At 43.1% G+C, this 25,475-nt stretch overlaps 2 protein-coding genes across 5 annotated transcripts in view; both read right to left on the reverse strand.

Moving 5' to 3' along the window:
- Nucleotides 1-992: 992 nt before the first annotated feature.
- LOC113027747 (protein NLRC3-like) lies at nt 993-13,163 on the reverse strand. Its single transcript, XM_080305686.1, has 11 exons — nt 11,559-13,163; nt 11,169-11,282; nt 10,651-10,729; nt 10,280-10,502; nt 6,766-8,563; nt 6,496-6,663; nt 5,078-5,251; nt 4,745-4,918; nt 4,446-4,619; nt 3,231-3,277; nt 993-2,702 (listed from the first exon to the last, which is right to left on the reverse strand). Exons 1-11 carry the CDS (start codon nt 11,645-11,647, stop codon nt 2,140-2,142), a joined length of 3,603 nt encoding a protein of 1,200 aa, XP_080161812.1. The 5' UTR covers nt 11,648-13,163; the 3' UTR covers nt 993-2,139.
- Nucleotides 13,164-13,461: 298 nt separating this feature from the next.
- The window catches only part of LOC113027748 (V-type proton ATPase 116 kDa subunit a 1-like), a 29,070-nt gene continuing 17,056 nt past the window's right edge, over nt 13,462-25,475 (reverse strand). For 2 of the 4 annotated variants that reach the window (XM_026177513.2, XM_026177509.2), the window contains exons 19-22: nt 23,762-23,779; nt 22,176-22,293; nt 21,872-22,043; nt 13,462-15,495 (exon numbers count right to left, since the gene is read on the reverse strand). In XM_026177513.2, the coding sequence (XP_026033298.1) occupies nt 15,402-15,495; nt 21,872-22,043; nt 22,176-22,293; nt 23,762-23,779 (402 nt within the window). In that variant the 3' untranslated portion in view covers nt 13,462-15,401. The remainder of the gene's footprint in view (nt 15,496-21,871; nt 22,044-22,175; nt 22,294-23,761; nt 23,780-25,475) is intronic. The other 2 variants (XM_026177514.2, XM_026177511.2) reach the window with 1 other exon arrangement.

Here is a 25,475-nt window from a genome sequence, read left to right on the forward strand (position 1 = left end):
GCTTTGATGACGTTGTAACCTTAGTTTTATTTCCTTGTTTTAAAGGTAAATTCCAACCTTTGAATGTAACCAATCACCGTTTGAATGTCACATGGTTTGAAATGATCGTGTTAAATGTGCATCTTTTTATTGTTGTTAAAATGTTTCAAGTTCTACCTCAGCGCCCCCTGCCTGTCATGTTTGTCCACTGCATCAGTGGCAAAGCAGACTGAGACAGCAGGGGTCAGCGACCTACCAAAATAATGTCTATTTATTAGAAATATCAATAAGCTGATGTGTCACGTTCTTAAGCCTTACAATGAGATGAAACAGCCTTCACTGTAAGGTTCAAGGTTCAAGGTTCTTTATTATTTGTCACATGCATAGTTATACAAGTATAACACACAGTGAAATGTAGCCTGACACGCTCCTCGACATGTGCAAAAATTGGTGGGGGGGTGTAGAGGAAGAACATTATATATATATATATATATACATATACATACACATATAGTATATACACTGGGTGAATGTGCAGTAGTAGCAGCAAGCAGGTGAATTCTGTACATTAATATGAATAGACATCTGACTATTTTACAGGATAGACAATATAAACATATTTAAAATTAAAGGAATTGAAATGTACATTGTGCCTTGGTTTAGTGTCTGGAAGAGTCCTGACTCAGTCAATTATAGATGATGTGAGAGGGCGGGTGTGTGTGTTTAGGGCACGGATGGCTTGGGGATAGAAGCTCCTCTTGAGTCTCTCTGTCCTTGCCCGGATGATGCTGAACCTTCTACCAGATTGCAGAAGTTGGAACAGTTTGTTGCCAGGATGGGACGGGTCCTTCAGTATCACTAATAAGTGGAAATAATTTAAATCTTTGACCAAATGTAACTTCTCTGCAATGGATTTTTAAAAATGATTATTTAGTATTTTAATTTTGCCATGTCATTAGAGTAATACCATATTTTGTTGCATTTAGCAAATAAGACGTACAGCAACAAACAGCTCTGACAATGGTCCAAGACAGATTTATTTCAGCATTTAAGCTACACATGAGTGAATCATAACGATCTGATAATTTACAGTTTATTCAAGTAAATAGGGAGTACTCTTCTTCAAAAGAGTTGGTGTGAAGTTTCACTAGGTTCTCTGCTGCGACCAACAGTTTTTATAGCATACATGATTCCCTTAGGCTGTGTCATTGAAAACAGTGCAGATAATACCCTTCTCTTTATTTATACATGAAGCCAAGTGATACAAACAGCAATACAGGCATGTATTAAACGTATAAAGGCCTGGATGTCCTGTAATGCTCTTCTCCTTAATTTTCCATCTTTATAGTCTATTAGTTTCACGTTTATTGTCATTGGTGTTACCCAGGCTGAAATACTGTTTCTCACCAGCCTCTACAGTGCAATAGTCAATACAATTTAAAAAAGAAAAAGTTTTAAAAAGAGCAGTAAAAAATCGTAACAATAAATGGGGATAAAGAACATAAAATCTAAATTCTAAAACAAACACAAGTCTAAACAGTCACACTCATACAGGTAGCAGCAGTCCTTTCACAGAAGGGGGTTGTTAAAGTAAGTAGTGTGTGTATCTGGGGAGTATATTGTGTGTGTGTGTGTGTGTGTGTGTGTGTGTGTGTGTGTGTGTGTGTGTGTGTGTGTGTGTGTGTGTGTGTGTGTGTGTGCAGATAGGGGGCATCACAGTCCGATTGTGGATCTTACAGTGTAGCTGTGTGAGTAGCTGAGTGGATGGGGAGGGGGCACAGTCCATTTATCAGTCTCACAGCTTGTGCAAAGAAGCCTTCCAGCATCCTGGTGGTTCTGCAGCTGATGCTCCTGTACCTCTTGCCAGACGGCAGGAGGAAGAACAGGCCATGAGACGGGTGGTGGGGGTCTCTGATGATGGAGATAGCTCTGTGTATGCGGCCCTGTTTGTAGATCTCCTCCAGAGGCGAGAGAGGGGCACCAACAATCCTCCTGGCAGTCTTAACAATGCTATTCAGTTGTTGCTTCTTACAGGACTTGCAGCTGCCAAACCAAGATGTAAAACTTTGTGTCTGTTATAGTCCATTATAGTCCATGTTTGTCAGTTATCTTCAAATTATAAAATGCTTCAAATAAACGTGTAAGGAAAGCAGTTTGTCTCTAGTCTTCTGCATCCATCTGACATAGAGACACAGAGTTGTAAACACCATAGGTGAACTCTGACCGTATCCTGAAGATAGGATAAAGAGGTTCGGTGAAGCTGCAGTGGAACGTGTGGATGTGTGTTGGTGTATCAAAAATGATTCTGTAGAAGGATACAGTGCCAGCAGACCAGTCCAAATACACTCCCACTCTGTTCGTTTCAGTGGAGGGAGCAGGGCTATCTATGATCCGGACTGAGTTATTATGCCATGCAGAATAATTGTCAGCAGAACAGTCCAGACTCCAGGAGATGTTGTTCCCACCAATACGACTGTCAATACCATCACCACTCCTTTTAATCCCTCTGTAAGTCACTCCTATAGATACCAGCCCACTCCAGTCCACCTCCCAGTAACAGTGACCAGTCAGGCCACGTGTACACATCAGCTGGTACCAGCACTCAAACCTCTCAGAGTGATCTGGATACAGCCATTCCTCGTCGTCATCTGTCACAATGTTGTTTTCTGTCAGGTAAAGGTTCCTGTGTACTGTGTTCGGGTCCATTTTGAGTTCACAGGCGTCTGACGGCAGATCAAAATGAAAACAGAACCGTCAGAACCGTCCACAGAGCCAAGCACTGATGCCAGTCACATCACATGACTGCATCACCACGCAGATCACATGACCCAGAGCAAATTAATCCATTGTTATATCAAATTATTTTATACTACAGCTTCAGATAAACAATTAGTAAATGTACTGCAAGTCAGCAAGTTTAAGGCATAAAATCTTAAAAGGTAAAATCTTTTTGCCAACTTAATATTAAGAAATGTGATAACAACACATCGGTGCTAAAACATGAAACAAATCTTTTAACTGTGAGCTAACAGAGTTCAAAGACATTTGGTAGGCATCAAAGAAATGATACAAACTCTACATAATCAAGTTTGATCATAAATGTATTTAAACCTTCACAAAGTCCAGGTCATAGATCTGTCTTTTCTTTAGATGAATGACACTCGGTGTGTGTATGTATATATATATATATATATATATATATATATACATAAGCTCATTTTAGCTTCATTAATCAAGCTAAAAACACTTACATTTCCTCAGTCCTGGTTTCAATCGTTGAGCTCCGCAGCTGTCCAGCCTGGAATAATAATTCAAACAAAGAGACATGAAAATGTTTTCATACATTCGTTGGTTTTGTTTAGCTGAGTTTGGAGGATAAGCAAGACACGATGTGCTTGACTAGCTAAAAATTTGCATCTCAGAACAGTATTCTGTCCTCTAAAAAAATCTGATTTATTACTTCCAGGCTGGACGACTGTAATTCATTATTATCAGGAAGTCCTAAAAACTCCCTGAAAAGCCTTCAGCTAATCCAAAATGGCTTCCTGTTAAATCCAGAATTCAAAATCCTGCTCCTCACATACAAGGTCTTAAATAATCAGGCCCCATCTTATCTTAATGACCTTGTAGTACCATATCACCCTATTAGAGCACTTCGCTCTCGCTCTGCAGGCCTACTTGTTGTTCCTAGAGTATTTAAAAGTAGAATGGGAGGCAGAGCCTTCAGTTTTCAGGCCCCTCTTCTGTGGAACGAATTGTGGATTTGGGAGAGAGAGACAACCTCTCGACTTTGAAGATTAAGGTTCAAACTTTCATTTTTGCTAAAGCATAAACTAATGGCTGGATCAGGTGACTCCGAACTCTCCCTTAGTTACAGTGCAATGGGCCGAGGCCTCCGTGGGCTTCTTCACTCCCCTCTTCCAAATCTCTAAATGTTTATACACCTCTCTGCATTTAATGGTTAGTTATGATTCATCTCTGGCTCTCTTTCACAGCGTGTCTTTGTCCTGTCTCCCTCCCCTCACCCCAACAGATGGCCCCGCCTCCCCCGAGCCTGCTTCTGCTGAAGGTTTCTTCCTGTTAAAGTTAAAGTTTTTCCTTCCCACTGTTGCCAAGTGCTTGCCAATAAGGGTTTGTTTGTTGATTTTTGTAGGGTGTTCACCTTACAATATGAAGCGCTTTGAGACAACTGTTGTTGTGATTTGGGGTTAAGTAAATAAAGTTGAACTGAACTGGATTGAGTGGGTGGCTATGGTATTGTTTGACCTTGGTAAAGACTTTTCTGATGGGTTTATTGCCTCAGTCACTTGTATTAAATAGAACATGATGTTTGTTTTGTACACTCTTGCTCCAGTTAGGGTAACCAAAAAATGTTTTTACATGTGACTGACAGTTTGCTTGTAGTATCCATAGGTTGGTTTCTGAAGTCTTAATTTGAATAAGGTTACGAGCACCTGTCTTCCTACCTTAGAGAGTCCAATCTGCAGTGTGGATCCTGCAGTGCAGCAGAGAAGAGCGTCACTCCTGTGGGTCCTGGGTGATTATAACTCAGATCCAGCTTTCTTAGATGAGAAGGGTTTGAACTCAGTGCTGAGCTCAACGAAGCACAACCCTTCTTTGTTATCAGACAACCTGACAAGCTGTAAACATTTCAACATCATTGGGTTTATCTGTTTGAAATTTTGCATTAACTGTAGAAAATGTGTGATATGACAACATTAAAAAACTTGAAATAACAAAAAACAAAAGCATATTCTTATCTAACCTGAGAGTTTCAAGTTTGCACTGAGGACTCTTCAATCCACAAGACAGCAGCGCCACTCCTGAGTCCTGCAGGTCATTATTGTTCAGGTCCAGCTCTATCATACTGAATGACTGGCAACTGAGGACTGAAGCAAGAGCTTCACAGCTTTCATTCGACAGGCTACAGCCACCCAGCCTGAAGAAAAAAAAGAATTCAGTAAAATTTATAAGAAATCCAGCAAAATAGAATTTTCAGGACAAACTAGACCCTTCAGATTCTGAATGTTAGGCACCACAGGTTCAGAAGTGCTGATTTGAATATGAATGTTGTCACATGTTGTTGAAAAGCTCTTACCTGACAATCTTCAGTGTACACAGTTGACTCTCAAGTGGCGTGAAGAGATACGTGACTGCTAAATCCGTCAACTCATTATTATTTAGATCCAGCACTTCCAGAGTAGAGGACTGACTGCTGAGAACTCTGGAGAGAGTTTTACAGCTTCTCCATGAAAGCTCGCAGCCATTTAGCCTGAAGACATAATATTGAGCATTCATCAGAAATGTGGAATAAAAAAAATACAGAAAAAAAACAAAACAAATTTCAGCTCGTACTAATGAGAATTATTGAAAAATATTTGAATATAGATTTATTCATTCAGGGGTAGGTTCAGGTTACTATGGTGTCATTCATCGACACTATACATTTTCAATACAAACAGAGATAACAGAAAAGCATAATATTGCATAATGAAGAAATAAATAAAACCAAAAATGCCTCCTCTGTTTCACAATTTGATTTAAAATCATGTTAAATGAAATCATCATGGTTTATTAAGGTGGAAATAAGACAGCGTTGTGAAACATGACTAAGCTTCTCAGTTTGTTTCAAAGTTCAGTTTGGAATCTATAATTGTTCCGAGGTATTTGGACATTACACCATCGGACCTTTAAGGGACATGATCTTGAAGAGCACAGCCTCCATTTATTTTAAAACCACTAACAGGGAATCTAGCCATTTTTTTAACACTATTTGATTTTATTAACTGAAGTCCCCTCATTTCAGTGTTCCTGTTGAGATGTATACTTTAATTATATTTAATTAAATACAATTACATTTAAGTATTGATTATTCTGAGCTCTTGATGTCCCCATTTACTGTGTTTTTCTGTTAAAGGTAAAGAACCCACATTAAACCTGTAATTCAGCGTTTGTTTGGGGTTGTTGTTTGTTTTTTCAGAAATGAATTCTTCTTATTATATAAAATTTAGATTTTGATTTATTGAATTACGTTTTTTGGTTGCTGTAATACAGTGGTTCTTTTAAGAAAAAATAAGATCTATGTTTTTCTTCTTCCTAAGATAATCTATCAAGCTATCAATCTATCTATTGGGCTGTCTGTCTGTCTGTCTGTGTGACCTGTAAATTGTGCGAACTGCAGCAAAAGAACGTGGATTAGAAATAATCATCAGTCTATTTGTATGCTATTTAGCACCAAGAATATTCACTGAGTAAAGCTTTTACTTTGATCTGGCCATTATTAGATTATGGGGCCAAGTTTAGACCTGAAAGCACAGAGTGGCCTTTAATGTTTAAATGGATCCAGCTGAAAGTTTAAGAGTCTCAGTGTGCAGCCATCACACTAAAAATTAATGGTAAGTATGAAAATACACATATGAACTTATGGAGATTAACAGTTTCCTGACTTTCCCTGTTTCATTTTCTAACCTATATATTTAAATAATACAATTTTAGTGTAAAAATTCTGAAACCAACCTGAGAACCTCAAGTTTAAAGTTTTTCTCCAGATCTGCAAACATTGTCCTTATGCCTGAATCATGCAGGTTGTTGTAACTCAGGTCCAGCTCTTTTAAACTAGAGGACTTGCTAAGAACAGAGGACAGTGCTTTACAGCTTCTGCTCAAAAGGTTACATCCAATCATCCTGATGGGGTAAGGAAAAAAACAAGTAGGAAGTTAATCATTTTTTCTCTTTCTTTACAGTATTTAAAGTGACAGTGACTTATCTGGTCGTGCATGAACATACAGAGATTTACTGGAAGCTTTGACCACTGGCAGCAGCCACATAAGACCTTCTTCAGAAGCAGAGTACTTCCTCAGGTCAAACTCATTCAAATCTTTTTCTGAAGACAGTAAGATGAAGACCAAAGCAGACCACTGAGCAGGGGATAGTTTAACCGTGAAAAGATTTCCTGATGTCAACGACTGTTGGATCCTTTCCACTAGAGAGTGGTCGTTCAGCTCATTCAGACAGTGGAACAGGTTAATGCTTCTCTCTGGGGACAGATTCTCCCCAATGTTCTCCCTGATGTACTTGGCTACTTCCTGGTTTATCTGTGAGTTTACGCCTATCTCTTTGAGTAGTCCTTGTAGGAGAGTCTGATTGGACTGCAGTGACAAACCCAAAAGGAAACGTAGAAACAAGTCCAAGTAACCATTTGGACTTTGTAAGGCCTGTTCCACGGCACTCTGGTAGAAGAGTTTCAGTTCATATTGATTAGGCTTTGACATCTGAGTGGTTGTTTGCTCCTCTTCCAGCAGGTTGATTCCAGAGTTGATGAAGGTCAGATGGACGTGAAGAGCAGCCAGAAACTCCTGAACACTCAAATGGACGAAGCAGAACACCTTGTCCTGGTACAGCCCTCGCTCCTCTTTAAAGATCTGTGTGAACACTCCTGAGTACACTGAGGCTGCTCTGATATCAATGCCACACTCTGTCAGGTCTGATTCATAGAAGATCAGGTTTCCTTTCTGCAGCTGATCAAAAGCCAGTTTTCCCAGAGATTCAATCATCTTCCTGCTCTCTGGACTCCAGTGTGGATCTGTCTCAGCTCCTCCATCATACTTGACCTTTTTCATTTTGGCCTGAACTACCAGGAAGTGGATGTACAGCTCTGTCAAGTTCTTGGGCAGCTCTCCTCCCTTCTTGGTTTTCAGCACATCCTCCAGAACCGTAGCAGTGATCCAGCAGAAGACTGGGATGTGGCACATGATGTGGAGGCTTTGTGATGCTTTAATGTGGGAAATGATCCTGCTGGCCTGCTTTTCATTCCTGAAACTCTTCCTGAAGTACTCCTCCTTCTTCGAGTCAGTGAACCCTCTGATTTCTGTTATTACGTCAACACATTTAGGATCAATATGACTGGCCATTGCAGGCCGCGTGGTTATCCAGAGTCGAGCAGATGGAAGGAGTTTTCCTCTGATAAGGTTTGTCAGCAGTGCATCCACTGAGGTGGACTCTGTGACATCAGTTAGGATCTTATTATTTTGAAAGTCCAGAGGAAGGCGACACTCATCTAGACCGTCAAAGATAAACACAACCTGGAAGTCTTCAAATCTGCAAAATTCTGCATCCTTTGTTTCAGAGAAGAAGAGATGAACGAGTTCTACCAAGCTGAACTTTTCCTCCTTTAATCCATTTAGCTCCCTGAAAGTGAATGGAAATGTAAACTGGATATCTTGGTTGTTTTTGCCTTCTGCCCAGTCTAGAGTGAACTTTTGTGTTAATATCGTTTTCCCAATACCAGCCACTCCCTTTGTCAGCACTGTTCTGACTGGTTGATCTCTTCCCAGCAGCGGCTGAAATATGTCTTTACAGGCGATTGTCTTTTCTAACCTCGCACGTCGTCTAGATGCTGTTTCGATCTGTCTGACCTCATGTTCGTCACTGACCTCTCCGGTCCCTCCCTCTGTGATGTACAGCTCTGTGTAGATCTGATTGAGAGGTGTTGGGTTTCCTACTTTAGTAATTCCCTCAAACAAATGCTGGAACTTCCTTCTAAGATTTAATTTGAGTTTATCCTGGCAAATGGATGCACCCACTCCTGTTGGACAAAAAACAAATGAGATGGTGTTAAAATTTCAGAACAATGAACAGCTGGTCAAAATTTAAAATATGAGGCTTTTCTAGCAGAGGATAAAATATAATCTGTTTGATAACCACGACAGCTGTGTGCTTCTCTGTGCTTCTCTTGGGCTGGCTGCTTCAGTCTGTATGCCAAATATCACTGGGCAAAATAAGAAGCCCAAGTTGCTCAGCAATGCCTCCACTGCGGAATTAATTCAATTCAGTTTTACCTATACAGTGCCAAATCACAAGAATCGTTTCTTAATGACTTGCTTTGTGAAATAAAGGTCACATTGACTCATCAAGTACTTTTAAATATACTTGTAATGTTTGTACAGACAATGACTAACCGTGTGGATGATTTCTTATTTTTAGACTCATTAAATAGTACGTTAGCCGCAGAGAAATCACTGGGTTATAGTGTCATATCCCAGTCGTTGTACACGACTACGTGCACCCACAACAGACTGAGGCTTTGCATTAGGGGTGGGCGGTATAAACAGTATATGGTAGAAACAATATGAATTTGACCAACGGTAGGGATTTTGACTATACCGCTCTACTGCGATAGTGCATGCTGATGATGTCATCAAGTGCCTGTTTTGGTCAAAAGCATTGCAGCAGCTGCAAGAAAAATCATCTGCAAATTATGCCAGCGACAGTAATAGTGAAGAGATGAAGCACTTTTGGAATATGAGGAAAGCCAAAAACTGTGCTTCCTCCACTTCTGTACCATTGATTCATTAATGCTGAATTCTCTGGCAGCTGCTCTATTCCCATGTTGTTGCAGTATATTAATGACTAACCTCGTATTGTGGATGGATTATCTCAGTTGTTCTCCTGACTGAAGTTTGGTCCATTTAGAGCATCCTGCCATGCGATTGCATTTGTCCCTAACCATCGGGAACCCTCATGTTAACTTTTATCGATTGGAAAAAAGTTAGCGTTCATCCTCCAGCTTCACTGTGTTTATATATATATATATCTGCTATATATGCTAACATAGCTGTGTCGCTAGCAATCACGTAGCACATCATTATATACCAGCTAGCCCAACTTCAGTAACCCTACAAACATCACTGCATGTTTAGGTGGAAGCTAGCGAGCTAACTTCCTGCTAACTTCTAACGCTGTTGAATTTAATAAATTCTGTTTTCATGGATGCCTGGATGTTAAACTTAATTGTTACACCTGGTAAAGCAGCAACACTGATCATTTTATTAAAGGTGAAATAATTTAGACAGTTTTTAACTCTCAGTGATGCTGCAGTGTTTGTTTGACTTTGGGACCTAAAGTGGACGGAGTTTAGGACCCAGATTACTCTGCGAGGCTCCTGACTACAGTAGCCGTAATGCTCCAACAATCCATCAAGCAGTGCGGCTTCGTAGCTTACCAAAGTCGTACTACAACATTTTTGACAGATTTTTGAGCGCCGTGTAGCACATGAAATCGGTTTGAGGTCAGTGAGCACAACCAGAATTCATACATGAGACGCACCGGATTGTAAGGCACACTGTTGATTTTTGAGAAAATTTACGGACTTTAAGTGCGCCTTATAGTGCGGAAAATACGGTATACAGAAGAAAATAAATTGTGATATATATCGTTACCGCACATGCTTCAACCTATACTGCGATATGGATTTTAGGCCATATCGCCCAGCCCTACTTTGCATCAGTGGGAGTGCCCTTACTGCTCTGCAAACAGACAGCCAGCTCCTCCTGGTTCATCCCCCTCAGAAAGTCCAGTGTGATCTTCACAAAAGCCTCCCTGGTGCTCCATGTCTGCTCTTCAGCCTTAGAAGCTAACACATCCTCATCCTCGCTGTCCTTCTCTGGGCAGGTGGAACGCTGCAGAATCCTCTGAAACCTTTTAAGCTCATTCTTCACAAAAGTGATGATGTTCTCTTCAAGCAGCTGGAAGACAATATTATAGGAAATTATCTTTCAGCATTTATGCATGTATTTATTTATGCATTGTGCACATATTCTCCTCTGTCAGGGGAATGTCATTGAGCCAATTAGAAACAGAACAGTGATGAAAATGTGCTTTAGACTTTCCCACCATAAAAACTGAGTCCAACGTTGTTTGATGCTGCTGAGCAGACTGACAGCTATGAACCTCAGACTTTTGTTGCCTGACTCTGCGAAGAGAGCGCACACGTGCACACATCCACAATTAACATTATTAAATGCAGTAATGGTCAGTAACACTATGGATCACTGCATAAATAAACTGAAAGTTGAATATGTACACAGTTATTTCTGGTATCTGTCCTCTGATCGGCACATATTCAGCACAGCACGGACCAGTAGGTAACGATAAAGGGTCTACAGGTGTCTACAGGTGTACGTGGGATTAATGAAATACTAACTGAGCCAAATGAAATGCAGAACAACAGTAAAGTGGGCGGGACACTGACAGTTTACATCAGCTAAGTGTAGGAGTGAGGACAGCAGTGTGCTATGAGACGCTCACAAGTCCCTGATGGAGTGGACATTTAACCCTTAGGTGCAGCATTAGTGATGTTTTTGAAAACAAAGAGGCAGGGCTGATTGCTTTTATGACTTTCAAAATGTTACCTTTTGTCAACAGAGAGGTTCCCTTCTTTGAAATTTAAAGGCGGGTCCATAGACCAGTCACTTTTCATGGACATAGAGCTGGACAGAGGAGAGCCTGCTAACTGCTTCGGCATCCTGGTAGGGAAACAGCATACTGTATATTAAATTTCAAAGATATCAAATCCAGTCATTATGTGTCAATGATTTTACATTGCTTTAAAACTGATTTTTTGGATAAACAAATACATAGAGGGACATAACTTGGTGAAGCCCACATGGTTACTCCACTTCCTTTACAACATGGCTCACTGTGTTTGCCATGGGGGGAGACCCCCACAGAGCATTGCCTCAGGATTATTTTAAAATGAAATAGTACTAGTTTGTATGCCGTATAAGAAGTTCTTGTCTCACCCCGTAGCTTCATTGCCCAGGCAGGCTTCCATGCTCTTGGCATGTTTAGATGGTGTGCCCCCCTCCTCTGTGTCTCCACACTGACTCATGGCTGAGTGGACCACAGTGTCTTAACACATGAACACACACAACAACATGAATGCTGGGCAGCTCAGTTACGAACACGACACTGTGCTGGATAATAAAGTTAGCGCCCAAGCTCATGTCATCACCTGTTCACTCACACAGCTCAGCAGCAGCTAGTTTCTGTATTTCACCTGGACCCACAGAACGGGAGCATGATCAAAGTCGACTTTGATCATGCAGAAATAGAGTCATATTAAAACATACCGACATCAGATAAACTATATCCAGTAGAATGAAGATGCACAAATACGCAGGACGCCATCTACTTCCATTAGATATTTGCATCCTATGCTGTGAGCTGTTATACTCCACACTGTGCCATTGGCCCGATATTACTCATAGCTTGATAGCGCAAAGCATGTTATGTGATTAAACACTGCAGATGGAAATGTATTATATAAACTATGAAACCAATGAAACGACGCTGGGCCCGCAGTTCGGCCCACTCCCTGCTGACTGTATCTGCCCTCTTACCTGTTCAGCTGTTGCACATTTTACATACAAGCTCAAATGTACATTCAACATTGTTACGTTATGAGTGGTGCTCGGTAAAAGAAGACTTTTAAATACCTTGTAGCCAGAAAAACGAGCCGCAGCTCTGCGTAGAAATGAAACCGAAACTGTTTTCAGTTGTGAAATGAGGAGAGAGCTCAGCAGTGACACCCTGAGGCAGAGACGTGATCACTGAGATGTGACCAGAATTATTTCAGTGGTGGATTTCCACAAAATCATCTATTCTTAGCCATTTTATTTACAAAGCAAGGAGAGACGGGCATTTGTCGATAGGCAGATTTGGAAAGGATGTGCAGATGGAAGCGTACTAACAAGTAAAGGGGGCTGAAAAAGGCTCCCGGAGGAGCTGATTAAGGAAGACAATTGGAGAGGAGGATGAATCAGGAAGTGTAGAGGAAGGCGGAGGAAGTGAGAGCCGCTGTAAAGAAGTCGATGCAAAGCTGTAGTAACCTTGGCCAAGATACTAACCCCGGTGGTAAACGGTCTCTGATGCATCCATCAGAGTGTGGACGCTAGAAAGAAAGCACCACTGCATAGAAAAAGTGTGAATGGGTGTGAATAAGGCATGTTGCATCAAAGTTTCAGTGCTCGGGGAGAGTATAAGAATCAGGAGAAAAGAATGTTTCCTATGGGAAAGATTCATGGATGCAGTGAAGGACACGCAGAGGGCTGATGTGAGGAAGGAGGATGCTGGAACGGGGGAGATGGAGGCAGATGATGTGCTGTGGAGACGCCAAGAGGGAGCAGCTGAAAGAAGACGTTTTCCTTTAGAAAAAGCCTGCAGTGACATCGGTGGTCCGACAGCATGGAGGAACTTTATATACAGTCAACAAGTTGCCCTGCTGTGGTATGGTGGAACAAAAGCAAGGAATGAAGCTAATCATAAGGATCAACTTCTGTTCATCAGAGAGGAAAACACAAAAACTTGTGTGTAAAACAGACATTTCTACTCTCTAAGGTTTATGTGACTTTCTGGGAATGCTGGTTTTATTTTACAGAGAACTGATGGATCATTAGGATTTCTTATTTCCTATAAGATGCTGTGGAGCGCCTACGATTGCAGGTGAAGGCACCATGGTGATGTACCCCAACAGGAAGTTGTTAGTCTGGTTGAAAGGCGGAAACTAATCGGAAATCTATCACAATAAAGTGTTCGGACTTATCATCTATTTACAAAAGAACACACACACACACACACACACACACACACACACACACACACACACACACACACACACACACACACACACACACACACACAGCATGAATCCCCAGGTGTCTGTTTATTATTAACACATTAACACTTTACACTTCTTGTCACTGTTCAACATCAACAGCACGTCTGATTTTTTTCTCATCCAAATGGAAACACGAGTTCATTACAGCACTTCAAATACACGTTCCCATAAAACTAAACACAGGGATGATGAAAATCCAGTTCAATAACAGCTGTGGTGATCAAACCAACATGAATGCCGACTAACGGCTGACTAAACCTTAAATCTCAGACATACTCAGGAGTTGGAGATGCTGGACGCTGATTTCAAACCATTAAATAAAAGGCTAAAGAAACAAAGGACAGTCCTGAAGTCTATATGTGATATTATCTTCCAAGCTTTGAAACAATCAGAGGTGACGGTACAGAGTTTGGACAGTTCCCTCTTTAACTGGTTTACAGCAGGAAACAGAGACGGAGCAGGTTACAGCCATACACTAATTCAAACCAAACATTCACTTTAAAAGCTGCAATGAGATTATGATTCTAATGCTGATATCACATTGTTAAAGATGCTTTAATCCTGGAATACGTGACCTGTGAAAACACTCATCACAGCTGAGGTGTTGTCACTGCAGGAGCAGGATCTTCAGTGGGTTCCCAGTGAAAACTCTCCCAATAATCACGGTCTGCGTGGAATCAGTCCTGAGAGTGCAACAGCTCGACTCACAGCAACAAACAGCTCAACGTGCTGTTTCATGTGCAACAACAGCCTTAGTTTGTGATCTAAACTCTCAAAGATGGAGACGTGCATGTGCATAAAGTCTCCTTTGATATGTGAGCATGTGTGACTGAACTGGCAAAGTATGTGACAATGCATCACAGGTGATGTACGGGGACTAAAAACAAATGCTTGTTTAAAAAGTTAGAATCAAACGGTGAGAACCTCGTCACTGTGTAAGATGGACACTTACAGGAATGATCACAGTTGTGATCGAGCAAAGAAACATCGCAAAATATCTGACAAAGCCGACTGGATGTTGTCTCACTGAGTCAAAGTTACAAAACCTACATTCTGTATTTCCAGTAAGCCAAAGCATTTATCATGAGATGTACCATGTGATAAGAGATCTGACATATGTACAGCGGAGTAGTGCTCCACCACTGGGGAACCAAATATTCATACAGAGCTTAATCAGTTTAAAATCATTTAGGGAGTAAATGAGCGATCGCAGCGCCGCCCGATGTTAGGGCCAGATTTAGTGCTAGTGTGAAACCTTCTGCTGGGGTTCACCAAAGAGGGCAAAGCTCCACGTTCACATACGAAGCTGCCATCAGATTATTTCAATGATTACCTGCAAAGAGCAACACAGACGACTGGAGCGAGGTGTGTCCTCACAGAAACAATACAGTGTAAGCACAGGTTTTACACACATCTGTGTGAAAGCAGCACAGCAGCTGATGAATGAGAGCAGGTGGGGCTCGGGTTCAGCTCGGGTGCAGCTCGGGTGGAGCTGGTCTCCAAGGATAGAAAGATGATCCAGGGAGCAGTGAGCTGTAAGCAGCATGTGAGAACTATTGACGACAGTCACACAGACAGACGACTTTATGTCCTTAAATCCAGCGAGACGCGATCATTTATTTACGTTTGATTGTATATAAACTTGTGGGCGACCGATGATGCACCTCTGCATACACGTAACTGCTGCATATGAAAATATTCTTTTGTTCAGCTTGATTTGACCTTTGTGAAAATGTTTGGACTGATTGTGTGATATCTGTGTTTCAGTCTAAATGCAAAGACCAGGTTTGTGGGTATAAGCCCAGGAGTACGCTTCACTTCACAGGGACTAAACTACAGCTCATACACAATAAAGCTTCACAAAGTGCCACCAGGGGGAGACAAAACACTGCACTGGGGCTCATGCACGGCCACACAAACACAGGACGGGATCACTGAAGACTGTGCTGGATGGGCCGAGGCCCGATCACTCGTCGAATCTTCCCTCCAGGATGCTCTCGAACGAGAAGGGGACAAACTTGAAGCCCTGGCCCGAGTAGAACTTGTTCTGGAACTCAACCCTGAAAGAAAAAGAGAGAAGACTGTTTGGTTAAATATCCACACAAGCATGTATGAAAGTTGTCCCGTTAAAGCCTTTTTAAACTAGTCAGAAGCTCCACATGTCTCCAGCATGTACACCCCAGAGCTGGTTCCTGCCGCTTGTTTTAGCCCCGCCCACAGAGGCTGTTTCTGTACTTGTGGCTTTAAATGAAACAAGCCGCTGCTGCCCACACCCTTTCCAGTGCTCTGCCTTTCCAGCCATTCCCAGCAACGGAAAAGAAGATAAAACTCAAATTGGGAGTTTGGATTGAACCTAAATGCAGACACAATGTTATTTATATAGCAACAGTGCACAGCAACAGTCATCTGAAACCCACAAGCAGCACTTTGTGATGTTGGTCAGTTACAGCAGGAGGAGGAAAGAAGTATTTATGTGTTATTATCAAAGCAACCTCAGTGGGAGGAGAGTGGACGAGAAGCGATCTGAGTTTTATTTGGGCTCTAAAGTCAGTGACAGTTTGGTCAGAGATGATGAATGACCCGACCAATCAGGTCCGAGGGCGTTCTCACAGCTACAGTTCGTTTACTTTGGTCCAAATCAGCTGATGAGTTTGTAAACTTGTAGCGTTGTAGTTGCACACTTCACTTCCTGCCTAGCTCCTGGAGTTTGTTTGGAGCCGTACCATTTTCACTTAGGGCTGTCCTCATTAATGTCTGTGTGTAGAGTTATTTTGAGCGGACAGCAAGTTGACACTGTTACACAAGCTGCACACTGACTACTTTACATTGTATCAAGTGTCATATCTTCAACGTTGTGATGAAAAGATATAACAAAATACTTTTTCTCACTTTTGTGAGATACAGCATGTACAAGGACGTTTAAATGGAGGAACACGCCCTCAGCTCATCCATTATTGAGACATTTATGATGAAGCAATCAGGTGCATCAATAAGCTGACAGCCAAAGCCATTGTTCCAGAGACAACTCCTTTTCCAAACATATTCTTCATGCACATCGGCTCTGTTTTAATCTGGGACCTTCTGGTGTGGTACCGGTACAATCGCTCCATTGCTCTGACTGTTGCAAACAGAACACACTGCAAAGAAGTCTAGAAACCTGCAGCACGTGTATTGTTTGACCTCAGAGCTTCAGAACATCACTTCTGTTCAGGACAAAAACAAGTGAGGATGATAAAATTCATCTGTCCGTGTGTGTGAGGCATTCCAGTAAACCTTCCCACACAGCCGCTGAATTATTCCCCGACCAGCAATGTGAAAAGGATGATCGTAAGTGTGTGTGTGTGTGTGTGTGTGTGTGTGTGTGTGTGTGTGTGTGTGCGCGCTCTACAGGCTTTAAAATAAAATGATGAAGCAGGTCAGTTCGAGACTTCATGTGTCTGATACTTGGAGTTTAAAGCATTTAAAGCACATGATTGTGAAATAAAACTGCTAGAAGGACCTGACGGTTCACTCCGTGTGACTCACCTCATTACAGTCTGTCACGGGCTGACTCAGTATCCAACCAGCCGCTGTGTTTTTTCCACAGTTAGGATTCTGAAAGCCTCCGGCCCTGACAACCCGTGATGACTTCATTTAAGAGGAAAAGCTAAGATGGTTGCTGGCCTCGGTCAGCGAGGGAGTGCCCAGGAATGTTTCCCGGCTGTGGCAAATATTTGGCCTTCCAGAGATGTGAGAGGGCAACACTTAAACAGAGGAAAGAAACGAGCGCTCCTCTCATCTGCCTCGCCACGCTGCCGTGGAAACAGATTCCTGAGCCTAACGTGCGCGACGCTTTATGGACTGTGGTGTGTTTGTGCAGACAGCTCATCAGAATGTGTGTGTGAGGCGTGAACAGCTCAGGGGAACATGGAGGTTCACTTTGAACATCATCATTTCCACTCAGTCACTCAGCTGTGTGAAAAATACTCCGGTGCTCCTTCTGAAGCTTACAGAGGTGTGCTGAGCGACACACTGACGCTTCATGAACCTTCACTGTGTGTCCCTGTGGGTGATTGAATAAGAAATATCTGAAGTTGCTCCAGACTTAGATACGAACAAAAGTGATGTACAGACACGGCCCAGGATGCAGGAGAAACACAACACATCACAAACACCAAACCTCTGACTTGTTCATCGCCCGTCCAACACTAACTGTGGCTGAGCGTGGGGAGGTCGATCCAACGTTAAATCCACACTTTCACATTCAGCTCTCTTCCACAACCATCTCCTGCTTCTTCCTTCTCCCATCTGTGGATAAAACCCTGAGATACTTGAACTCCTTCACTTGGGGCAGCAAATCCACTCGGTGGGCGGTCGACTGAGGACCACAGCCTCACTAGTGCTAACGCAGTACTCGGGTGTGAACCGCCCACTGTGACCAAGAGGTCATCAGTCAACAGAAGCACCCGTCTGAAACAAGTCCGACTCACTGCAGGACACCACACACACTGCAGACAGCAGACAGCATAGTTTGAGGAACTTTCAGCAGATGCTGTGACGTTACTGTCAACCCTTCTGGGGATGATACTCGTGCACGACCGCCTTAAACACCTAAAGTAACTGAACATCATGATGTGTACCGTTCAGACATGCTGGGAAACAACGCGTTTCTGTCACGTATCCTGCTGAACAAACTCTCCGTGTACGAGTCGCGCAGCTCTCACAGATCATGTCGCGACTGAAAAGCCAGAAATGCCAACTTTGTAAGAAACATTCATTGTTGATGGACGAGGTCCAACAGATACCTTTGCCATACCATACCTTTGCTATAACAGGTCACATGAGCCAGACACACACACACACACACACACACACACACACACACACACACACACACACACACACACAGTGACCAGCCTACATGCTTAGATTATGGGGATGACATCATTATTGGAGGCTGCCAGTGCTGCCCCTCAGCCTATGGACGCAGCTATGGTACGAATTTGAAAATCCTCAGTGGTTTTCAGAGAAGTTGACCTTTGACCTCATTAGGTCGTCGGGATTCAAAGTTGTCCCGTCACCTTCTTCTTAAGCTGTCATATTCACTTCAGGCTGCGCTCAGCAGGGGGTCGCCATGGTGAGTGCCCCATGTGTGCGGTACACAGGTAGGACTAGACAACACAAACTGAAGGACTGTTCAGAGTGTGGATGTAACACAGCTGTGCTGGAGCAGCGTCCACCTCAGCTTCTTATACAAATCAGCCTGAGAGGAAAGGCTGAGCATTACCACTGTGCCTCTATCCAACAAAAACACACAGGCCATCCTCTCTGAACAATGACGTAAACTCTGTGTGAAAGCAGACGTGAAGGATTAAAGAAAATAAACACAAAGCTTTCACAGAGCGTTCCTTTTTGCAGCAGACCAACTCTGCCAGCCTGAGCGGTGCTGTGGTTCGTTTGTAGACAGCCCATAAACGACTCTGTAAAGCTACCAGCTCAAACACCAACTGTAGTGCCAGTGTGTTACCCTGTGAGTTTTGCCACTTGCTACCAGGACTTCTACCCGACACGAGACAGTAATGTAAATTTCATCATTAGACGACGAGTTAAAGTTATCGTGCTGTCGTCTGTAAGTCTGACAGTTTTGTGCGACTCTTCCGACTCGTCCACGGAGCCACCTCACTAAAACGCACCAGAGCCTCCAGCAAGCAGACGTCAGTGAGCATGACAGGAAAGACTAATCGGCCACAGCTGTCCAACACTACAGTCCCCACATTACAATACATGCTATCACAGAGTACAGGTGAGCATCCACACTGTGCCCAGAGAGGATGCAATGAAACGCTGCGGCGGACAAACGGAGTTCTTACAAAACACATGAGGAAACCTAAATGGTGCGCCTCAGAGGTGCTTCCTGCTGCGCCCGCTCTACTCGACAGGACAAGACGTTCTGGAGACACCGGTGTCCATTTCCCTTTAGTCACAGCTAATGATCATGGTTTCATGTCATGTGCTCTGTACTGGATCATCTGTCACTTCCACCACCTCCTCATAGGCCTCTGCAATATCCTGTGATTTTCAAAATAAACGTCCGGAGCCGCATGCGGCTCTTTAGTCCTTACAGTGCGGCTCCGCGTGGTTTGGGAAAATAAATTAGAAGTGTTTAGATGAAGTGTATTTTATTTATATTAGTTCTTTTTTAACTTGTAGTTCTAAATTGGAAGATTATTGTGATATTGAAATATAAAAATAAAATTCTATTATTTTTTTCATCGCTCAAAATAAGCGTCACACTCGTGGAAGCTGAAACGGCGTGCATTTATCGAGACTTTCAGCCCCACGTAGGCCAATTATGGACCTTCGGATCCACATTATGTCAGCAGCTCCACCGTGAACTATGTTAAAACAAACACGCTCACGCCTCACAGACGACAGCTTACAGTCCTGTAAAGATGAAAGAGACTTCGTACAGCCCCAACCTGCAGACGCTGTGCGCAGAGGTTCAGGAGCAGAAGTCCCGTTGTAAACATATCACAGCAGACCCGACGATGTTTGCATGAACGCGCTTTTCAGCATCTCTTTATTGACCACCTTACACACAGTTGCTGACGCACACAGCCGGCTGTAGCTTTGCAGCTCACAGCCCCACACATACCACCAGACGTTAAGGCGGCGAGGCCTGATTGCGGGTGCAGCTCAGGTGCGTCCGCCTCCCCTGCAGCGGCGCTGCAGACCACGCAGTTTTTGTTTGCTGGATTATTTTAGTTCAGCTTTTGTTGTATTTCTTTAAGAGTTCAAAATGTGTTCATTACATGAATAAAATGTAGTTTTCTCTGTAGCACTTCATGGAGTTCATAATAAATTCATCTACGTATTTTATATTCTTTACATTTGATCTTTTACATTGTGTATAATGTCTGTTGACTGTATTGTTTATTTTAATATTCGTGTACAGCGCTTTGTGACTGCCTGTCTGTGAAAAGCGCTTAATAAATAAACTTTTACTTACTTTAGTTGTTCACACAAAGCATAAAGGTAAAAATCAATATATACAGTGTTATCTTCATTTTAGATGTCAACAAGTATTTGCGGCTCCCAGTGTTTTCTTTTGCGTGGAAACCGGCTCCAAATGGCTCTTTGGGTGCTAAAGGTTGCCGACCCCTGACCTAAGCAATCATAGACGTGTGCTGCAGCGTGCAGCTGCCAGCCAAAGCACGATTACACTGCACAGCTGAAAAATTTCACTGCTGTGTAATGTTTGACATTTGCTGTATGTCAGTGTAGTTGGATTAGCAGGGCGGAGTGCGTGCTGGGAGGCGATGGAGCTGGAAGGTGTGTAAGGTCCTCTGGAGTTCGGTATGATAACAGTTCAGTAAACCAGTTTGAGAAGGTCCGATTCTGCTGGAATTCCTCATGAGCTTTGGCAAAAGTACCCATGTGTGTGTGTGTGTATGTGTATGTGTGTGTGTGTGTGTGTGTGTGTGTGTGTGTGTGTGTGTGTGTGTGTGTGTGTGCGCGCGTGGGTATTAACATGTTCATGTGGACCACAAATTGGTGGTTTACTATGCTTGTGGGGACAAACAGCCCTTGTGGGGACCAGGATTTGTTTGAAGGCATTTTTGAGACTCAAAATGTGGTTTTAGTGTCAGGGTTACAATTAGGTTATGGAAAGGTTCAGGGTCAGGCATTCAATGGTTAGGGTACGCGGCTAGGGAAACCATTATGTCAATGAGATGCTATAAACACACACACACACACTCATGTGTTTGTTTTCCATCAGTGCGGGACTGTTTAGACCTGAAGACAGTTTACTTTCTGCTTTCACGTGCGATGCATGGAGCTGCCTGTGAGTGGATATTTTCTGCAGTCAGAGTAATCATCTTATGATCAGGTCTGTGCTGATTCAAACACACCAACACTGCACTGGAGTCGTTCTACAGCTGGTACAGTTATCAGGCCTCAAACAGAAAACCTGGGAGACTTTTTGTAAAGATGGCTCCAGCAGATTTTCAATCAGGGCCAAAGAGCACTGAAGATGCTCTGACAGTAACACCGTGTTACTGTTGGTTTTGTCCTCATTCAAATCATAAATCAGGGGTGGCAAACTTACAGGCCCAGCAAAGCTGGACAGACATTAGGAACTAAGCAAAGTGATGCTGGTTTTTCCTTTCAGCCGTTGTTCATTGTGGAGGACAAAAGCTCAAACGTGTCTCTGACCTCATGTGTGTCCTCCCTGCTCGTAGCAAACACATCAAAATAAGGCTTTTATGCAAACACTGAATACAAATTTGCTTCCTTGAAAAAGTTACAGTTCAGTATTGAATATTACATAAAACAAAAACTGGACACTGTGCCTGTCACACCGACACAGAGGGGAGCTTCCCTGGTCCAGATCACAAAGTGACTCTGACACCCCGTCACAGATACTCTGTATTTGCGTGTAAGTGTGACTCTAACCAGTGCAGACGCAGGGCATGCAGGAAGGCTGACAGCCCCTCCATCACGAGCAGGATGGCGACTGTTAGCACGGCGAAGAATGCGAAGATGATGGCCAGGCCGAAGAACCCGCCCCCGCTCCTGGATGAGAGGCCGAGGTGCATCACCATGGACCAGAGCACCTCCGAGAGCTCTGTGCAAACAGTCGTGACAACAAGGTTTACAGTGAATATCCAGCAGTAAACAACATTACTCAACATAGTTCTGTTTCTCTGAATGTTTATGATCATCAACAACACAAAGCTGTGTGAGAGTCGCTACTAACGTGCATGAGCCAGGCTGAGGGCCCACAGGCGCAGGTAAGAGGCTGTGTTGGAGATGCACCCCAGGCAGTACTCTATGGTGTGGATAGCCTGGTGGACAGCTACATCGCCGAAATCAAACTGTAGTGAGAGAAGGAACAGCGTGAGCACAGGAGTGTGTACATGCAGGAGGTGTGACCATAAAATCGAACCAAACATTGGCCCAGTTTCTCTTCAGATTAACTTCAGGTCACTTCCTGAACGTGTTCACGTGTGCTCTCACAGCAGATGTAAACTCCTGTTTTCAGCAGGCTTCAGGACTTCTTAGTTGGAGAATCCATCAGGTTAGAAGTGTATGTAGCCCCATACAAATAAGCCTGTCTTCATGATGATGACGAACTCTCTGACCACACCTTGTTCTCTGGATCAATGTTGAACATGTTTCATTGTTTAGAATCTGAGATGTAGTTTAGGAAGCAGAGCATGCTGCAGGGTAACCTTTGTTTATGTAGGAGGAAGCCCTCACACATGCTGTGTAGCATAACTCAGCGAGCATGCTAATCCAGAGAGCTGGGAAACAGCTACTTCTGCTGCTGACAAGCTGCTTTGACCTTTGACCTCTGCCTGTGACTTCTCTCATCAGCTTTAAAACAAAGAGCAGAGAAGTTTCTTCGTCCACAGCCAGATCACAGCTCAGGGAGGTGTTTGTTTATTGTAAAGCCCGCGCACTTCCTCCATTTTCTCCATCCTGGAGCGAGGCTAGCCTTTCCTGTGTGGAGCGAGCAGGGAGGGGGAAACATGGCAGTCAAACGCTCCGTGTAGCTTTTGTTCGGTTTTGCTTGGCGCTGATCTGGTTTCCTCTTTCCATGGTCCCCTTTTGTCTTTGGATCAGACAAATGGAGTTCATGGAAGCAGGAGTCATTGTTCCCATTCAAAGGATCACTAATGAAAAACAGAAGTATGAATACGAGCATGCCATAATGGCACAAAACACTGAGGCCAATGACTGAATTGGAAACATTTCCGCTGATAGTGGAAACAAAAGGTAGACTTCTGCTCAGGTGACAGCTTGAAATTTGGGCTGTACCTGACTGACTATGGACGCAGCTTTAGGGGCGAAACGGTGAGACGGGGGCAACAACTCCGGTTGTGCAGAAGTACAACTAGATGGATTTTAGTGAAAACTGACCCTTGACCTGTTGCTCTTTGATCTGGTCACAAAGTAACAACTGTTGCTTCATCTTTTCCCAGTTACTGGATATCTGAACACGTTCTGCGTTTTTCCATAATGATGACTGTGGCTCTGGATGAAGAGCAGGTCATCTCCTCATTGGAAGGCTGGTGGTTTGATCCCTGCCTGCTCCAGTCTGCACACCAAGTATCCTTATAAAGTGCTTTAGAATAGAAAAGCTCTATATACGAACTCAACACACCTGTCACAGGGCGAGAGGCTTTTTCACTCTGTCATGCAAACAAACATGTACCTTCATTCATGCATGCCTGGCAGTTCAGGATTAAAGCACATTTAAACAATTCAAACATGACAAAAACCAAATGAAGCAAGCCAGCATTCAGACATGCTCAGGAAACGTTAAACTCTGAATCTTACCGGCTCTTCCTCTGAGTGCTTGAAAGTAAGCAAAGGTGAAAGGTCAGTGGTGCGATCCACAATCAAATCTTTCAGAAGTTTTCATCACCCAGATTTAATGGGACATGATCCAAGCGAGGACGTGTGTGGAACTCATCAATAAGATGTCTCGCTCTGTAACCCGTACACAATCATTCAGTTCTGTCATGTTTATGATGTGAATGATGTGAATAAGAGCTCAGGTTTGTTCCCAGAATGCTTAGGTCTCATACACAACTGTTATTCTGTGCAGGTTTTTAAAAAGTGACGAGTCCCTGTAGTGTAAACTAAAATTCTGATGTTACAGTCATGGTAAAAAGAAACGACACCTCTAACATCCCTGAAGCCCACCTCAGTGAAGAGCACGGGACACGCTGCACCATGTCATCACTCATTTAACCTGAAACACTCTTCTTCCCACTTCATGCACAGATGTCTGAAGGTCCCACCACAGCATGTCAGTCACTGACTGGGCCATTACGACACCTCCAACTCCTGCTGACCCCGTGTCAACCGAGCTTCAGCCGTCAGACAGGTGACACCTCACCTGACGCTATAATACTTTGGTATACGAAGACGTTTATGGTCAAGTCCTTCGCTGTGAGATGCTCAGGCTGCAGAACAAGCTTTATGTTTTTTTGCCGTCTCTCTGAGCATTGCACGGACTTCCACTTTTAGGAAGACTGTGGCTTTGTGTTAACATACAGCGTAAAGCTTGAAGGCCAAGTTCTGCTTCGCAGAGGTGGTCACACCTGCTGCTACTTAACCTGCTAAAGGCTGAACTTCCTCCACTCACTGCTTCTGCAATTTAGCTTCATTCTTGTCAAATAATGACACGGTGTAATATGTCACATGCTGTTGGTCGTCTGAGGTTGTGTTTACCTGCTAAGGCCAGATGATTCTGTATTATGTGGTGACTAGGGCGGCTCGATTATGGCAAAAATGATAATCACGATTATTTTCACTGACATTGAGATCTCGATTATTTGACGATATTTATTTAACAATAACAACGTGTTGAATAATGACTTTAAAGATTGTCAAAAAATAATATAAATAGTGTGCAAATACTGATAACAGTGCAAATGTTTGCAATATAAGAAATAAATGAAAAATGTAAACATCTGTTTAGTGAACTTTGCAGTGTTGCTCTGTGCTGCAGCTACGACACCGTAGCAAAGTTTACACACTGTGTCTACTTGATCCACGTCTGACTGAACCCATAATGTTTCCACACCACTGAAGTTTTTTACCTCTTTTCAACCAACGGCAGCCACTCTCCTCTCCAAATAACTTCTGCTGAGCTTTCCGAGCTTCCCTCGGGTCCTCTTAATCAGCGGTCCCCAACCCCCGGGCCTCGGACCGGTAGCGGTCCGTGAGTCGTTTGGTTTCGGGCCGCGAGAGTTGAGGCTCAGGTGTGAAATGTCTGGTTTTCAGGGTTTTTATCGGTTTTCAGCGTTATTTTGTTATCGTCTTTATCGTTTACTCGGTTTTCCTGGGTCTTTTCAGGGTGTTATGAATAAATTTTCTTTTTTTCGGTACCGGTACTAGTTTTATTTTGTTGTATTTATCCGCGACACCTTAAAGGCCGGTCCACACGGAGCAGCGCGAGAGTAAAGCACGAGGGAGGGGCTAATAATCGGCTCAGTCATTTTTAATGATCGTTGAAAGCCCAGATCGTAATCGAGATTAAAAT

Source organism: Astatotilapia calliptera, chromosome 8 (genome assembly GCF_964374335.1).
Source record: "Astatotilapia calliptera chromosome 8, fAstCal68.1, whole genome shotgun sequence".
NCBI lineage: Eukaryota > Metazoa > Chordata > Actinopteri > Cichliformes > Cichlidae > Astatotilapia > Astatotilapia calliptera.